The sequence below is a fragment of the Macrobrachium rosenbergii genome, chromosome 14 (assembly GCF_040412425.1).
Source record: "Macrobrachium rosenbergii isolate ZJJX-2024 chromosome 14, ASM4041242v1, whole genome shotgun sequence".
NCBI lineage: Eukaryota > Metazoa > Arthropoda > Malacostraca > Decapoda > Palaemonidae > Macrobrachium > Macrobrachium rosenbergii.
In genome coordinates, this window is record NC_089754.1 from 47032271 (window position 1) to 47052185 (window position 19915).

The 19915-nt window shown below is 37.2% G+C and overlaps 1 protein-coding gene across 5 annotated transcripts in view; it reads left to right on the forward strand.

The window, feature by feature from the left end:
• The window catches only part of LOC136846089 (uncharacterized), a 192934-nt gene extending 177068 nt beyond the window's left edge, over nt 1-15866 (forward strand). For 2 of the 5 annotated variants that reach the window (XM_067116802.1, XM_067116806.1), the window contains exons 4-7: nt 585-716; nt 4228-4392; nt 5808-6227; nt 13214-15866. In XM_067116802.1, the coding sequence (XP_066972903.1) occupies nt 585-716; nt 4228-4392; nt 5808-6227; nt 13214-13513 (1017 nt within the window). In that variant the 3' untranslated portion in view covers nt 13514-15866. The remainder of the gene's footprint in view (nt 1-584; nt 717-4227; nt 4393-5807; nt 6228-13213) is intronic. The other 3 variants (XM_067116804.1, XM_067116805.1, XM_067116807.1) reach the window with 2 other exon arrangements.
• The last annotated feature ends 4049 nt before the right edge of the window (nt 15867-19915 follow it).

Consider the following 19915-nt stretch of genomic DNA (forward strand, 5'->3'; position numbering starts at 1 on the left):
TCTAGTCTGCGAGCAAGTCATTAGAAGTGACAGGATAATCACAATAGTGTGGACGTGAAAAAGGGTTGAAATTAATAAATTATACTTTTCCCGAATGTTTATATACAGAAAAATGCCGATATAAAGATTATACTCATCTGTATTTGAAAATACCTGTATGTGCTCAGATGTAATTCGATTTTATTTGATATATATATATATATATATATATATATATATATATATATATATATATATATATATATATAGATATATATATATATATAGAGAGAGAGAGAGAGAGAGAGAGAGAGAGAGATGTATATACTACATACATATACTTTTATACATATATATGATATATATATATAAACACAAACACACACACATATAATATACACATATATATATATATATATATATATATATATATATATATATATATATATATACATACATATATGTCCATATTATAATAGAATCATCATCAAAATGTGCCATGTCAATCTCCATTCACCACCACCTTGGCCATTCTCGCAAATTCACTAGCATGAAACCGCAATAAACTATACCCTTTGTTTACATCAACTTCTTGGTGGTTTCAGTGGGAGAAGCTGGACATGTCAGGAATGGAGCGCAGGAAGATCGCCTGCTCGGTCACCTTCCACGTGGTGGCCCTCACCTGCGTGGTTTGGGCGCTTTACATTCTCATCGAACGGACGACGGAGGAAGTCCAGGTATGCCTTCGGAATAAATAAGCATTCAAACTCTTGTCAGGTTTTATAAAGGAATCTGACGTTCGTGATTACTAAAGATCATCTGTAGTTAAGGTTATATAATATTTAAACTCTGTCAGATTTTTCAAAATTGAATCTGACGTTTATTATTATCATTATATGTCATATGTAGTTAATGTATATGTTTACAGTTCTGGTTTCTGATGACCGTCCTTTTTCTTTGTTAATCATTTCATTACTTTCTAAATACAAGAGTTCGTTTGCATGAGATATTAATGTGTATATATATGTATATATATATATATATATATATATATATATATATATATATATATTATATATATATATATATATATATATATATATATATATATATATATATATAGTATATATATAAAGTTTTGGCGAACGAATGGTAGTACCTAAGAAATTCAATTAGGAAGCGGTTTCATCTGTTAGCCTCCCATTCAGCCCTGCTGAGGAGGTAACAGATAATATATGTAGATGACATCATCACCCTACCTAAGCCTAACGCAACTTATCCTACAGGATATTCAGAATCACACCTCCTACACCGTTATCCTACATTAGGGGCACGGGGCAGATTACCTAACTAGGGGTACCATCTTCTAAAGGAAAAAAGTATCCTATCATTCATCCTTACTTAGCCGCATGTACGTCTCCCTTTGTAGAATATAATATATTGAAACGCAGCTAAAGTTCTCTTTTAGGATGAATTAGAAGCTGTCACTTATCATAATTACGTTTTAGGTTCCATCTCCGCGTGTTCTATTCCCCTGTACTTTTATGTATCTGTTCGTTTTTTCTTCATTTGTTGACGTGTTAATGTGTTTAGCCATGAATGCAGTTGTTATATCGTCCCGAGGGAGATGGTTAATTACTTCACTTGGATTGCCTGAGTAACATACGTCTTGATATGAACCTGACAACAAACTCGGTTTCTGTAATTACCGGTAAATTATGTCTCTGAAGATTGATTGCTTCCCTGGAGACCGGTGTTGAACTGACCGGTTTCCTGCGTAGTCTGTACAAACACCAAATACAAGCAAAGTTAACTGAGATCTTTTGAATAACATTTGCCAAACTATATCGGCATTCAAAGTCTTTCTTATGCACGAGCCAGAACTGAATCGGATTATTCATGGTCTGTCGAAGTTAAATGAAAAATTACGTTATCGGTTAAAGAAATTATGGCTGCATATTCATTAACGGTATTGATCAGAATACGTGGATAGAGTCTTAAACCACGGTGAGCCCTCACTTTCAGGCAATCACTCCATTTGAAAACTTGGAAACGAGCAAACTTTCATCAGTAACTTTCATAAGTGCTTTTTATTCCAGTTGACCTTCGGCTCCGTATTACAGTTTAAATGCCTTAGAGTATTGTGATGTAGGGGTGAGCTGAATATCACGTAGGACAAACTTACAGTATTGAAAATAAACGCTGTTTACCGCTCGACTTCGAAGCTTATGGGACCAATCTCGCCTCAGCTGAAAGTACCGAGTTCAGTCCCGGGAGGGGGCATAGGCTTTTTAAGCCCATTAAAAAAAATTAGTTTGTCCTTTTGTTTACCAAATAATTAACAGTGATTGGTAGTTAGTTGAGCGCTGTGAGTTACAGACATAGTGGAGGTCACTGGGCTACCAATATTATTTTACTGAGAGAAAATGTACCGAATTTGTACACCTAAAATGTTTGACTAAAAATACAGCATATTGTCATAGGTCACCGAATACATAGATGTAGTTTAAAGCAAGAGGTCAAAAGACAATAATTTGAAAATACTGTGCCCACACATTTGCGTGCATATGTATCAACAGATGCACATGTGTATTAGTACACGCACTGCAGGAAAATCCCCACTGGAGACACGAGCGATCACCCAGTTGGGATAAATCCCCAAAAACATCTTTGAACCGGCCATTACTTCTCACAGCCGACATATGTAACCCGTTACATCCGGTGCTTGTCGGTAACGCCACTAAGTCAAACTTTTAATCGCTTTTCTCCTCGAAGAACGAAAGAAAAAAAAAAGAGAAAACAACAAAAGCATCCGGTAGTTTTCTTGACTTCGTCCATTAATTCGGCCAGAGTTATTGGGCCGTACTTTGGGATTTTTCATCTTACATTCGCTTTTAACAGGCCACCAGTTATTGTTATAACTCTTGTTTTGAAAAATGGGTCTGTTCTGGCGCTTAATGATGTTTTCTTTCGGTTTATATCCTGAGTGAGAGTACTATATCTTTTTTTCCATTTTTCCTCTTTTAACGGCTGTTCTCTTCCCTGGGAGTAGATGTGTCTTGCTAATTAAACATGTTTTCTTTCCCGGCAGGAGTTATCTTTTATTTTTATCTCCCTTTTTCTAGCAAAAAGTAAAGGTTTTTCTTAGGGTATGAGTCTAATTTTTTTCTTCTATGTCCCAGCTGTTTTTCTCCTTATCAGAGAAGAAGTTTTTAATCCCCAAGTGACAGTACTAAGTCCTTTGTCTTCTTTAGATGTAGTAACGTCATTTAGCCTTGTTTTTTTCCTTCTTCTTCTTCTTCTTCTTCATCTTCTTGTAGCAGAGAAAAGAGCGTTAGCCCCAAGTGACAGTACTGTCTCAAGTCCTACGTCTTCTTGAGATGTAGTAGCGTCATTTAGCCTTGTTTTTCTTCTTCTTCTTCTTCTTCTTCTTCTTCTTCTTGTAGCAGAGAAAAGAGCGTTAGACGCAGCTGCTAAAGACCTCCCGTAATCAGAGATAAATTGAGAAAGTTTACTTCGTTTCCGCCAAGTTTTGTGGTAACGGGACCCAGTTAAGGGGAGGACGGGCTACGAAGTAGCGAGAGAAAGTTTTACACGTTTCTTCTCTCTCTCTCTCTCTCTCTCTCTCTCTCTCTCTCTCTCTCTCTCTCTCTCTGTGTTAATTTATTTCGTCTTGCGTCTGTTAAATATCGCCTTGCTCTACCCTTAACTGTAGTAGGGTTATTATCCTTAAGATTATTTTAATGGAAGGGAGCGTCTTGTAATAATAATAATAATAATAATAATAATAATAATAATAATAATAATAATAATGATACTAAAAATAAACGGTATTTAATTTAATAATAATAATAATAATAATAATAATAATAATAATAATAATAATAATAAAAGGTCTGTACTAATTTGTGGGCTTCTATGATTGACGAATTTATATTTTATTGTGATTGCCAGCACAGCGACTGTGCCCGCTTCTAGAATGCCATTTCCCATGGAAGCTAAAGATCCGAGTTGAGTCTCTTTTGTCGTTTTAGTAGAAGTAGTAAATATCATGATCTATATAAAAATATGATCTATATAAAAAGCAGCAGCATTATCACAAGGCTACTCACTGCAATTATTACTTCTACTGACGCTAATTCATCATTATAACGAATGAAAACCGAATAAATAATTGCCTTAATAAAAAGGTGTTTGAGGAAAAATTTGCGCCATTGTTGTTTTCACACTTCAATGAAACTCCGGCAGGAGGGGAGTCTGGAGTGGCCTTTCTGGACCAAGCTGATCGTCGTGGCAATTGGCTTCACCGGGGGACTAGTCTTCATGTACGTGCAGTGCAAGATGTACGTGCAGTTGTGTAAACGATGGCGTGCCTTCAACAGGGTCATTTACGTTCAAAATGTTCCCGAAAAGGTGAGTGGGAATTGTGGGTAATGTGACTTTGCAGTACGCGAAGAGAAGAGCGAAGAATATAGAGTAATGGGGAATTAAGGGTGTTTTGGCTTAATATATGTAAATAGAACAGTAAGGAATGAGTAATTAACCAATAAATAAAAAGATACGAGTTAAATAATGGCATTCTTGAAGTATTATTCATATGCAAAGAAACAGCGTACAATGGAAGTTCAGTAGATATATTTTCATGTCACATCGCTTTCTTCGTCTTCATTTCCAGATTTCTTCGTTACTCTTTAACCACCTGTCACCTACTTTCCTTTCAAGTTTCTCTGTCTTCCCCTCATTTATTTATTATTCCTTCTAGACTTCTTCGTCTATGCATAATTACTTAGTACTCCTTCCAAGTTTCTCCTTCATTCAGTATTCTTCAGAAGTTTCTGTGGCCTCCAGTCATCAAATAATTTAACCATTCCTTCAAGTTTCGTTCGATTCTCTCTCACCATTCACTGTTCCTGCCAAATTTCTTCGTTTTTCCAGTATCATTTACTATCCCTTCCAAGGCTCTTGTCTTTCACTATTATTATTTACTTATCATTCCAAATTTCTTCAGGTTTTTCCATCATCTATTCCATTTTTTTTTTTCATTCCATCATCATTTAGGATTTCTCTTAGATTTCTTCGTCTGTCACCATCATCTGTTCATTCCAAGTATCTTTGTCTTTCCATTATAAATTTATTGTTTTTTATATTAACAGTTACTATTCCTTCCGAGTATTTTTTTTATTTTCATCATTATTTATTGTTCCAAATGTTTTAACCTTCCACCATCATCTACAGTTCCTTCCAGGTTTCTCTGTCGTTCTGTTATCATTTATTGCTCCAGGTTTTTATTTTGCATCGTCATTCATATTCTTTCCAAGTGTCTTATTCATTTAACTTCTATTTATTATTCGCCATCCTCATCTGCCCATCATCATTCACTATTCTTTCCAAGTGTCTTAGTGCCTTCATTTAACATTGCAATTTTGTTTCATTTTTACATCATTATTTATTATTCATTCCAATTTCCCTCATCTGCCCATCATCATTCACTATTGTTTCCAAATTTCTTTGTCTTTCCAAAGCCATCTGTCGTCCCTTGCTAGCTTTTTGTTTCCTTTCCATCATCATTGACTATTCTTTCCAAGTATCGTTGTCTTTCCAGCATCATCCCTTATTCCTTCCAATTTTTTTGTTTCCCATTCCATCATCATTTACCATTCTTTCCAAGTATCGTTGTCTTTCCAGCATCATCCCTTATTCCTTCCAATTTTTGTTTGACTATTTTTTCTAAGTATCGTTGTATCCCTTCCAGTTTTTTTGCTTCGTCAGAGCGAGGGAGTGAATGAGCGAGCGAGCGAGTGAGTCCCTTCTTCTTCTTTTTCTTGCAGGTACCTCTAAGCGAGCGGGACCGGGCCGACCTGCAGCGAGAGCCCGCTCAGCCTTGTGGTGGTGGTGGTGGTGGCGGGAAAGATAATTGCGGAGAGTCGCACGAGTCGGAGAAGTCGCTGATGGGTGTGTCTACAATCACGGGCTCCGCCACCCATGATCTCCCTCGCCCCCATCCCACTCATCCTCCCCCCTCCCTCCTACCCTCACCAATAACCCCGCTGCTGCTGCCCCTCCTCCTCCTCCCCCCACTGCTACCACTACTACCACAAATACCACATCTTTCATCACCAACACATCATTCACCACCATCCTCACCACCACAAACACCACCACCACAGCCACCACCAGTCCCCCTGGTGCGGTCTGGAACGATGTCCCCTCACCAGTCTTGGCTCCTTCCCAGTCTGCCTTTAGCACAGGTCTCACCACTGCTTCTGTTATCTACTGATAGATCGGGATGATCCCTCTGGACCTCCGAAAGATAACCACCCCTCCCTCCCTCCCTCCCTTCCTCCCTCCACTCCCTCCCACTAGTTCCTCGCCCACGCACTCTCTCTCTCTCTCTCTCTCTCTCTCTCTCTCTCTCAACCACCAACCCAATTTCATTTTGAGTCTCCCCCGGTAGCCGTCCCCTCCCCACCCCACCTCACCCCCCTTGTCTATTAAGTCACTTGCCACTTTTCCTTTGACCTCCACTGAAGCTGATATCACGTATCCCCGACACCCGACTTTATCGTCCCTCCTTCGACACTTTCCTTTCCACAGTATTTACGTTTTCTTTTTCTCTCCTTATCTGATAGTAACCCTTTCATTCTCACCTTTTACTTTAATTGTATGCTTCCTGTCATTCTTGTTCTTTTTCTTTTGTTTTCCAAAGTCAGTTTTTCTCCGCCACTGAAATCTGTCCGCGATCTATTCTAACAACCGATTGATTAGAATAGAATACTGAGTCTCATTAAGTGCACCTCAGTTGCCAGTTAAAATCAGAGTACCATTAAAACCCGCGATCCATTCATTTTTGTAAAACCACAAGAAACGAATCCAGAGGAATATGTTTTCTAGATGCTTTCGATAATACTTCAAAATAATTATCAAAGATTCGGAAGCTAAATCCAATGAGAAGCAGCTCGAAGACTATTTAAGTCATTCAAGGAGAAAATCGACTCTTGGATATTATTAGCTTTATTATCGTCCTTTTTATCAGTTCACTGACGGTTTGCTAAAGGAAACAGTCTTTCTCGGGTACCAGAAAGTCGTCATTCCTAAAGGGTGTAGTGGTGTTGTAGTGCTTACGACTTCGAAGGCGAACATCGTCAAAGGGTTTTGCATAATTGGGTTTGTCCAAATGTCAGATTTCTTCATCTTGGCTAATGTCACCAGAGCCGACGTTACATTTCACTAATGATTACTTCAGATCGAAATTCGCAGCCAGGCAAAAGTTATCTACTGGTACAAATTTTGCAGACGCAATTTACACTAGTGAATTATTTAAAAGGATCCAATAACAACACTGCAGTTTTCTGAAGTGCGTTTTATTTACCGATCCAGTTCTCCACTAAGAGACTTCACTGAAAAGCAGGTCAGCGTTCGTTGCGAATTTGAGTGTTTTTAGACTTTCAACTGGTTTTCAAGAAACGAATTTGAGTATTTTTAGACTTGCAACCGGATTTTCAAGAAACGAATTTAATTATTTCTAGACTTGCAACCGGTTTTCAAGAAACGAATTTGAGTATTTTTAGACTTGCAACCGGTTTTCAAGAAACGAATTTGAGTATTTTTAGACTTTCAACTGGTTTTCAAGAAACAGAAATACCCTTCATTCTTAATAGGCGGTCACAAGTCTCATAACGGCGCGACTACCAAGGAAATCTCGACTTTTATTTGATCAAGTTCATATTTTATTTTTACCTTCCCTTTCCTTTGCTTTAAGAGGTTCAGTATCCCAAATAGAATGAAAAAATCTCTCTGCATGGCACTTTTGAATGTTACGATAATCAACGGAATTTTTTCTTCATCTTTTGATCATTGCATTCGGGGCTGCGGTAGATGAAAATAGTCTGCATTATGAATATTGACTGCTTTTTTTCAATATGTATCATTTTTCCCCCCCACGAGAACGTTGCATGCTTTTGCTGACTTAGCCTGAGTGATAATGGATTTTTTTCCTTTTATATAAATAACAAAAATCCCGCGAAAAGTAACAACCGTTACAGTCAATATGCTTACAAATTCTCTGTTAAACGGATGTATAAATCGTTGTGAAAAAAAAAAAGTATGGATATTTCTAAAATCTCAGACGTATCAGAAATCACTAGCCTTTGGGAGACCTTCACCAAATGCCGATTTAAATAATAACAAACAAAATCAAAACTGTTACATATTTTTCATCATCAACATACTTATATTTTTCATCATCAAAATACTTGCTGAAGTAATATGAAAATGTCACAAAAAATCTAGATTCTCTTAAAGACAATTCAGTAGTTTTATCGTTTTATGAAAACGAATTTAAATGTTTCCCTTGGCCGTAGGGCCCTTTCAATAGAAAATTAAGTTATGTCGGATATATAAAAAAGAAATATGGAATTATATGCTTCAAAATTATCGCTGCTCTTGTTTAAGTTGAGCCTCTGTTCTGGAGAAGACTTATTATTAACTAGCTGACGATTTCTCCTCTCTCTCTCTCTCTCTCTCTCTCTCTCTCTCTCTCTCTCTCTCTCTCTCTCTCTCTCTCTCTCTCTCTCTCTCTCTCTCGTTAGATCGCAGTAACTAAGAACATGCACGACCCCTCTGGTGGAATTCCCATAGATTTCAGGAAAAAAAAGGTCCTAGGGTGTAAGATTCCCGTTTTATGTTTCTTCACTTTCCCCTTCTCCTGCAAAATTTTAATTTCCATTCAAAGATATTTTTTGTATGTCCTCTGAAAAGTCTTTTAAAAAAATTTCGTTCCGTGGTCCCTTTAGATTCCGAGTTATTAAACGCAGTGAAATGCCTCTACAGTATCCTTTTAAAAATAAGAGCCGACTGTCCATTGAATATTGCTACTAAAAGAAGTCCCATTTTCTGTCCCAGTTATTTCTTAATACTCCTTCAGTGTCAGGCAGTTTTGTTTCCATATGTCAGATCGAGTGTGAAAACTCGCCTGATTATTTATTTGCTTGCATACTTACTCTTGTGATGTTGTTTTTTATAATGTTTTTTTTATCATGCCTTAAAGAATTTTTTCGGAATGAGACCTTTTTTTTATCTGAAAATCACCATCTGCATCGTGATGTCAAATTAGATAACTCTAATTTATTACATAGTTTATTTTTTATTCTCATATTTTTCTCATTTTTTTGGAAAGCAGTTGAATGATCCTGTTTCTATTCAGTATCCAATCTGCATGGACTGAAACAAACAAACAAAAAAAAAACTGATATTGCATTTTTATGATGACAGTTGTAGCTCTCAGTACCAACAAAGGTCCTTGCTCTAATGTCAGTGACATGAAATATGAAGCCTAAAGTCTGGACTATGACCAGGTGTGTGGCGTTCTTTGTGCTCTGTGTCCCTCCCTGCCCCCCACATCCTCCCGCAAAAGAAAAAAAAACACTGCAAGCCCCTTTTTTCTCTGTAATGAACGCACCCTCAAAGCACCAGACACCACTCACCTCTGCACCAGAATGTTTCACTTCTGTCATCTTGGACTTTGTCAACTTAGAAGCTAGTTTTGCTTGATACCCAGGAATGGGTGTCTTTGTAATGCAGCAGTTAGTGGTTGAACCTCTGGATTATCAGTTTCAGGTTCCACCTGAGCTGTGCAATCCGAAAGAAGACAGTATTTATGGAATTATTTAAACATTTCTCGGATATCCAATTTTCACTCAGTTCATAAAGTTGAATTTGGGGTCACTCGGATTTTTCCCAGTCAGAATTTCCCAGCAGATAAAAAAAAAAAAACTACCAGAAAAGAAATAGTAATACTTCTTAGCTTAAGTATTTGTAGTTGCAAAGGCATGAAAGAGTTGCCTATGCTTTGGTCATCTGAATACGAGACACAAGTCCAGGATTATAAAGTGACAATTGCGAGACACTGTTTCAGTCCTCTTCCAGCACTGGTATGTTCTAGTCAGTGTAGTGTCGCCCTCCAGCTTTCAGTGTCCACTGGCGTTGCTTCTTAGCAGTAAGTTAGCTTGGATATGATGACAGGCCCAAAGCGTGTAATGGCTATGCTCAGATTTTAGAGAGTAAGTTATCTGTATAAGAAGTAGCACCCGTTACGGAGATATTCCTAGGTCTTTTTTTTATTATTTAGCGCATTAAGTGACACTTACAAGCTTCTGCTCTTTTGAATTGCACAGACAAAAATGCTTATACACACAATATGGATACATTTCCGTATATACAAATACGCGAGGGTCCAAAACATAATGTAAATTTAGGTGTATATATATATATATATATATATATATATATATATATATATATATATATATATATATATATTATATATTATATATATTTTATATAATATATATAGAATATATATATATATATATATATATATATATATATATATATATATTCAGTTTGAGGTTGTTTACTTATCTTGATTTTCCAGGCAAAACAAATACAGAATCTTTCATCTTGCTTTTCCCCTTAACACACAGAAAATTATTCAAATGGTTCTGTACATTTACAATTATCAATTGTTGATGTATACTAGCAGAATTGTAATCACACACACACACACACACACACACATATATATATATATATATATATATATATATATATATATATATATATATATATATATATAATTAAGATCACCGTTATTTTAACTCCTTTGTCACTATCATGCCTTAAAGAATGGATAGTTATTACCCTCGCCACATACTACGTACCTTTGCTTAAACGCAATACGTTGTCAGATACTCCCACTCACAGAATCACCGACAGTATGGCATCCCTAAAGTAATATTGCCAAAAGGAACCCCTCTTGTTTTTAATGCTGACACTACTGTATCATTGAGCTATAACACCTTGCTATACTCTGCCGACACTAAGACATGCGTGCTCACCAAAAGACATAAGCACACACATCACACGCACACACACACACACACATATTCACATATATATGTGTGTGAAGATTAAAGCTGTATCCCCATTAATGAATTGATTGTTAGGTTTACTATTCCTCTCCAGTTTTCCTTTCCTTTAATCAGTAGTGACGAAACGAAAAACTGGAACTCTGTCGACTCAGGCGATTACCTGTACTAACAGAGTACTCAGCCAATTAACAGTTCAGACCTCATCTCTGGTTTTTCTGAACGAGTATTGTGCCAAAAGTTTGCTGTTAGATGAAGCTGTTCTGTGGCATAGGCTCTCATAAGAAAAATTTTTGTCGGACTGATTTAGATCAAGTGGGCTTTATACCAGCACTAGCCCTTGCCCATTGGCACCCTGTTGTTAGCAAGGTGTTGAAGTGGATAAGAGGCCTAATGAGCAACAATCGGACTTTCCCTTGTCAACAAAGACGGCTAATTTTTGCCTGGTTTAGACTGAGCTGTGTTATGCCATTACAGACCCTTGTCATAGCACACATTCTCTCTCTCTCTCTCTCTCTCTCTCTCTCTCTCTCTCTCTCTCTCTCTCTCTCTCTCTCTCGTGCCATAGGCCGGGGAGTATTGTTGTTGTATTCATAATTATTCTCTCTCCTCTCTCTCTCTCTCTCTCTTGTTCTATTCTCTCTTCTCTCTCTCTCTCTCGTGCCATAGGTCGGGGAGCATTGTTGCTGTATTCAGTATTATTATTCTCTCTCTCTCTCTCTCTCTCTCTCTCTCTCTCTCTCTCTCTCTCTCTCTCTCTCTCTCTCTCTCTCAGGCAGGATACAGCCGGTCTATTTGTATGTCCATCTTTTGTATATTAATTGCGACAGGCTCTGTTTGGAAAAGCTAATGAGACTTTGCTCAGTTTGGAGAACTCCAACCTCTGCAGTTGTGATTTCCATTACGTTTTGTAATTGGAAACGCAGAAATTTAAGCAACGAGACAAAAGAATTAAACATGGATCTTTTAATAGTAAAACCAAGTGATACGAAAAGACACAAGCCAAGCTTTCTGATGAAAGCTATACCTCGTGTTCTTAAACTGTTTCATGTTATCTCGATAAAATTGCATTAAAACGCAAAATTGCACCAAACACACCTGACAGTAGAGTCCTCTAAGAAAACAGTCACCAACACAAGAAACTTCCAGCGATGACCGCAAGTTCATGAACATGTAAATTCCACTTCTGTGACATGAATTCATTGATGAAATCCATTTATTTAATGATGTGGGGCATTTATGAATGCCAGGAATATCACGGTCACTTGCAAAATGCAAAGAGGAAAGTTACACTAAACACCGCTAACATTTTCCTTTGAATTCTTCAGCAGTTTCAGTTGAATTACAAGAATTTTAAAAATAAATAATTGCAGTATGGATGAATAAAGTTTTCTGTCACTAGGCTCCACAACACAACACACACACACCTACACCTACACCTACACAATGCAAATCGGACATGAGGATGCACATGGATATACACCTAACGGTGTTATATGCATTTATACACAATATTCAAAACGCTTGAAAAATTAACAACACCATCAGATTAGATAGATGTATATACTCACTAGGAATTGAGCAGACAAGCATTCACGCAAATATTGTGTAGGTATTGCTTTCTTAGGCAGTTTCTTTTTTTCTTGACAGTCAGTTGTACCTAAGATATATATATATATATATATATATATATATATATATATATATATATATATATATATATATATATATATATATATATATATATATATATTTATAGGAATATTTATTTTATTCTGAGTCCATATAATGTAGACTTGTTGCTGGAAATTAGTTTAAGTTTGACATCAGGTGTGGGACGCATACAGTCCTCCACTTTTTCTAGACTGATAACATCTTGCGAACGAATTTAGAATGATGATCAGGTTCACATCAAGGCTTTCAGTTACATATAATAATTTCATGATGAAACAAGAAGGGATGTTTTGTTTGTGGGCACTACGTTTTTTAATATTAATCCTATTTTTTCAGATTTCTAGATTTCTTTATCAGCTTTTTTTCATATTACGCGAATGGGCCCTTTGCTTAGCAAATTAATCAAATTAACAGCACTTGAGGCTCGTTCCATGTAACTATTTGGCAATTTGGAGTTGTAACAATATTAATCGTATTTTTTCAGATTTCTAGATTTCGTTTTCTGCTTTTTCATTTTACGCCAATGGGTCCTTTGCTTAGCAAATTAATCAAATTAATGGTATTTGAGGCTCGTTCCATGTAACTATTTGGTAATTTGGAATTGTAACAATAACATCATCTGTGTCCCGTTCCAGGAGTCTTGTCAGGCATACGACGCACAAGAGCCAACTCGCAGCAGCACCAGTATCAGCAGGTCTCCACAGCATTTACCTCGAAGGGACCAAGTCACGACACCAGGCCGGGCGGTCGAGACGGGCGGCAGACCTTCGAGACGCCCTTCACTTACGAGGGGCGCTGCAACCACGGCAGCATGGAGGAGCTGTCGAGCCAAGCCCTCGCACAAAACGAGATGCAGCAGCAACAGCAGCAGCAGCCATTCAGGAAATGCAGCTCCCACAGCGTCTGTCTGGAGAACAGCAGCGACAGGAGCCTGATCGGGACGGCGCTGGCGCGCCAGGAGGCCTCCTCCGACAGACGGGGAAGTCGAGCAACATCGAACATCCTGAGGGGCGACGTCGTCCCCAGGGTGGAACCCAGAATGATTCACACGCCGAGTCTCAGTTTGCAGTGCCGGACGGACGGTGGAGTCGAGACCCACGAGGTGGAGACGCTGCACCTCGATAACATGTGATAAAAAACAAACAAACAAACAAAGAAACCAAACGCTGTTGGGAACTCCGACAAACATCTGACGTGTTAGATTAGGCATTTGCTACTTCTGTTATCTTTGACCTTTTTTCATTCTGATGGAAACAAAACGCTGTTGTTATCGATAGTTATCTTTTTTTTTTTTTTCTTCAGTGTTGTGCGGACGGTGAGGAAGTTTTTGACTTAAAATTAGATAACCACCTAATCTTAATGACATAGCAGATCTGTCAAAATAGCATCATTATTTTTTTTTTATTATTTTGAAAATTTGTCGTGATTATTCAGCCTTACAATTTCTGAAAGCGAAAATTCATCAAAAAGGAATCAAACAAAGTGAGAAATTTTGCAATTCGTACAGAATCAAAACTTGTAATCTCATGACGGTTCGTGGTATGATTTTTGCAATCCAGTATTGCAAGTCATAAATTATCTTGCACATTAGAATAAAATATCCACTGATACACGGGAAGAGTTATAAGACTTTTTTTATAGTAGCTCCGATTACTTTCTTATGAATGCGATTGAGACGTACGTAAAGAACGCAGTCATTAGATAATCCTCGCACTGTTATCTGCGTCCGGCGAAAGCTTTCCAAGAAAACTAACTAGGAGAGCTTGATGCTGGATGAATTTCTATTCCAGCCTCACTGTGGCCTGTCAAAATAGAATACCGATTATGAATGTCGCTAAAGCAAGCAACAAAAACAATAGGGGAAGTCAGTATTCTGTAACACCAGAGAAATGAAAAAGAGGTATATTCCTCGCCTGACCCTCAGATCCACTTGAAAGGACTTGTTGTTCCCTTTTGGAAACGAAATCGCGTTTTTGCAAGAGAATATCGGGTCTCCGTATTGGGTGAATGAAAAGACAAAATGTCACGTACGCTTACATTATACTGTGACCCAATGTTTTATAGCGTTAGGTCACAGTCGTTCTGCAGCTAAATTTAGATTCGCACCATTTCATGTTCTGTGTTTATTTTTGGAGGTAATCCTATCGGCCCTCACTGGGTCCAGCAAACGGAACCTTTTGTTTGTTGGTTAGCGGCAGCAAGATAATTTTAGATTTGTCAGTACGATATCCTAGTGAGGTCTTTGTTTACATCCCTTACAAAATTAAGGGTGTCTAATGGCTGCGTACTTTACGTGTGTTGTCATTCACCAATGATTATATAAAAGAAATCCGAGGTCCATCGCCCGAATCGTGTCTAAAAAATAAAAAAAAAAAGGTGGAAATGCAGAGAGAGGCTCATCCTTGCTGCAAGGGTCTCTCGACGACCGAGCGAGCACAAAAGAGGAAAAATGTGAGCGTGAAACTCATGTGATATTTTTTCATACGTTTCTCCTCCTCCTCCTCCTCCTCCTCATCATCATCATCATCAGAACCTTTGTATGTCTCCTACTTCTAACTCCTGGAGCTCTTTTATGTCCTTCTCCATTATCTTTTTGTGCTATTGAGACAAGAGCCGAGATCAATATGTTTTGAGAATTTTATAAACAGGTTTAGACACTCTTGAAAGGGAATTCTTTCATTGCTTTTTCCGCGAGGTCTGGTTACTGAAGGAGCCAGAACCTTGCTCCGTTTCACTGATTAGAATCTAACGTGAACATTCTCTAAGGTTTTACTCTGATTAAACACTGATGCGCCTCTTGAATTCGATATATTATTTCATACACAAATACAAGCATATTTTTTTTTTTTTTTAGTAAAACACATCGCCTTTGCTACAGAATACATCCAACCAATGTTGGAACCTGTTTATAATGATTCTCCTCTACCAATTCCTAAACCAAATAGTGAAAGATCTAAGAAGGTCTGTACTTTTGAACTGACATTGGAAAACCTTAGCTTTAAAAAAAAAAAAGTTTGCCAAGAGGATTATTGTGATTTGGTCTAATTAGATGACGAAAAAAAAGAGAAAGTCATCTCTAATCCCTGTACTGAATTCTTTTGCATTAATTAGCATGACTCTTTCCAATGTCCGGGTATTAAGTACAGGTTCTGTATCCTTAAAACCTTCCTGGTCTTCCACGGTAATTGCCTAATCATGTGCTTATATAGTTGTGATATTCCCATTACAGAATGTGCTGTACTTGTATATAGTTTGTCACAAGGGAAATAAGATAAAAAAAAAAAGAAATTTTGTACTCTGAGACGTAGAAAGATGTATTTATTGTTTATATACAAACGCTGTATCCGCCCAAGGTTATCAATGTGTTCTCTTGATAATTAGTGTTGTAGCCCTGTACTTAATAGGGGAAATATGGGGGTTGCCAAGTGTTCATTTTCTCTTGATTTGCACGGTTTAGTGACTGTTTCTTTCCACTTTCTGTCGAAGTTTGGAACTCTCATTTTGCTTCTGTTTTCCCCAAACTCTTATAATCAGGTTTCTCGCTTTCCCCGGATGTATGCCCCTACTTCTTTTTACTCCCCTTTTATGTTCTTCGGGCCTGGGCTACATATAAAGCATTGGGTTACCTGCCCCTTAGGCCTATGCATTAAAAACAATTTATTGCCTACCTTAACTGGCCCCCTCGCACCCCTTCTCATATCAAACGTGCCACTTCACGAACTCTGCTGGACAAAAAGGAAAAAAAAAAGTAAACTTAGGTAGTGTGATATCTGTAGACTCCTCCCCTCCCCTTCCCCCAAGACTTGATTGCACCCTTTCTTGCACTCATACAATTCAATCCTGAACAATGTTACATTCGGCTGTATTCTTTTGAACAATTTTTATACTCATATATATATATATATATATATATATATAAAATATATATATATATATATATATATATATATATATATATATATATATATATATATATATATATATATAAAATATATATATATATTATATATATATATATATATATATATATATATATATATATATATATATATATATATATATATATATATGAAAACGCATACATACTGTACGATACGCTCATGGTTACTCATACAAATGGTCCGTTTCTTTTGAGCCATCGCTGAACACTCGAGAAATACACGCACAAGTGAAACATACATAAGTGAAATATACATTATCCACATAATATTGTATATGCACAAACGCACGCACACAAACAAATGTATAAAAATACGTATATACATATGTAAATAAATGTGCTCGTTTTAGATACTGAATGTCAAAATGTGCCTGGCGACTTACAGAATCCAGTATCGAATTTGATTCACTCGAACAACGCTTAAGCTGCTTCGCTTGGTGAGTTTGCATCATGGCACTCTCCTCTGTAGCAAGTTCCGTTGTTTTTATTTTGAACGACGATGTCGTAGGAATACAATATGCAACTTAGAATTAAGAGGGACCTGGGGAAAATCAGCTGAATGAGAAAATACAGGTACTGAGTACTAGTAATGGTCGCGAGCCAGTCTTCGGCTATTGTCGGCTATTGCGAAGACGGTTCCGCATCAAATTACTGGGAGAATCAAAAGAAGGCTATTATATATATATATATATATATATATATATATATATATATATATATATATATATATATATATATATATATATATATATATATACATTTGCTGATAAATATCTGTCAAGAATAATTAGGAGGCACAAATGAATCCATTTGTTCTTATGCGTACTTAGTACATTTACAACCGGGACCGAAAACTTTAAAAAAAAAAGTCCCTCTTTTGGCATGTTAGCCAAAAAAAAAAAAAAAAGTATTACATTTCCCCCTTGCTTTAACGTAATTTAAGTACATACATTTCCAACAAACCCAATCTTGCCAAGGAATATGTTCTAATCTTTTGCTTCTTTTTCACGAACTTCAGGCCATACTGACTGACCAGGGGTGATCCATATCATATTTTCCCGTGTCGAGCAGTTGGTTGAAAACGCACAATTTTCTTCGTTAAAATGTTACATTAATGTTCATGCAGTGACCTCTGTCTTGCATAAACGGATATTTTGTTCATAAATCAAGCTACTTGATCACGTTCTTGTCTTGGCATCGGTACGACTGTATTTTCTATAATTTGCCTACTGGTGACACCTCTGAACGATATAAACTCAAAATTTTACGGCATATCGTACTTAATCCCGCGGTCCCTGATCATATTTATGCGTTATTTTAGATGCCTTTGTTCACTAAGAAATGGAAGATTGGCCTTCGTTTTGAAAATGACACTGAGAAAATGGAGTTGCTTATCTCTCATTCCAGATGCTTGCTCGCCATGCCTTACTGGACTTAACGGGAATGTGAAACACTTATAGTACTAGGGTTTTTTTTACTACTATGTGATTAGCCTGTTTCCCACAATTACACTACAACTTTAAGCTTTAACTTTACTCCCATGTCCCTCTAACTCATATTATTATCATCATTACTGTTGTTACATAAAGTATTTTCCCTCTTGATAAATGGAGTCTAGGTCCATCTCGCGAGACTATTTCGACTTGTTCGTCATTATTATAACTAAAGATTATTCTGACATTGCGAAACCTCAAAATATCGTGGAGTATTTGAAAAATGAAAACAGTTAACCCAATACTGTCTAACCTAGCCTAATTTAACTTGGGTCTTTTGCCTACTAGTGCCATCACGGTAAGCAAGATTAGGGAAATAAACTTTCGGTCCCAAAGCCAACTAAAGCCGAATCAGGTATCCAGTGCGAGACTGAAGGAGAAAACTATTTCCCGTTTCTCTTGAGAAAGAAACACATCTCGTTTCTTGGCCCCACCTTCCTTCGAGACTAAAGGAAACAGATGGAAAAAGGTGTTTCCTGGTATCTTTCAGCATCTTATCCCCAGACTCTGTACCAAATAGCCTCTTTTTTTTTTTTTTTTTTAATTCGTGCCAAATTTAATTCGGGCGCGCTCGTCCCGGCTACGTCGCACGAAAACGTGCACGACTTGACTTTTGCCACCCACATTGATTACCCAATGCAAAGTAGATATTAAAAATAATACCAGAATACATGTTCGTCCGACAACGCTTTAATCGTTGCACAAAGATTTAATAAATATATAACTTGTGTTCGAGTACAGTAGTTATTTATGTGCCATAAAATGATTCCTGTCCACAGACACACACAAACTCACAGACACAGAAGCTAACAGACCAGACACCCCACTGCAGCAACCATATCTCATCCAAGTACTTCACCTTAGCCCCTCCATCAAAATATAGTAGAATTATTATCATCTTAATGGGATAAAAAAAATAATTTTCTTCTTTTTAACCGAAATCTAGGTCAAAAAATAAGCTCATCCTTCCCATGCCTTCATTTTTTGTTTTATTTTCTCTTCCTCGCGTAAGAGATTGTCGAAAAGCATTTACCAACCATTTCGAAGGGTTTGGAGAACACTTGTACATATGTTCCAGTTTCATACCATGTACCATACCTGTTGTTAGCAATTCCGTGCATCCTATATACAAATATAAAAAAAAGATAAAAACATCTCTTTGAATACATGTTAAAATAAAGGATATTTATACTTAGACTATGCATTTATATCCTCTTTTTAAAAAGTACGCCGAATGATTCTTCGAATGCCATTGCTAACGTGTTTACCAAGTTTAATGGATTTGTGGGTCTACAGGGCGCCTTCAGTGAAAAAAGAATCCTATTGTAAGGTCTCGACCTGACTTGCGTGTTCCTGAAAATATGTTAACCTCTTCACGATGGCAAGAGAATTCATATGATGCGACCGTATGCAGGGACGCCGTCCTCATACTTTGGAAAATTTTTACATAAAGACCTGGTAAGTTAATTTGCTTAAACATTTGCCGTTGTTTGAGGCTTCCAAATAGAGACTGTCTTGAATCCTGCGTTGCCAACGCGCATTTCCATTTCCATCATCACCAAGAACCTTTGCCATTACTGCCAATCCCATCAAAGTTGTTATGCACACCATCACATGTTACCTACATCGGTGTCACCAGCAGTAACGTCATCAGTATCATTATAATCACCGTCATGGAAACTTGAGATTTCAGGATGACCATGAAGAAGTGGCAATTTAAAAATGGTTACCAAACAGAAGAAAGTTTAACGAAACTCCAACTGACGAATGCAAGTGCCTACTCGGCTGTCCGAATGAAGGCTTCCAAAAGCAAACTACAATGATGAAAATGATGATCATGAACATAGCTGTCATTTTAATCTTCACTGTTTGTTTTTCTACGTGACTGTCATTACCATCATCAT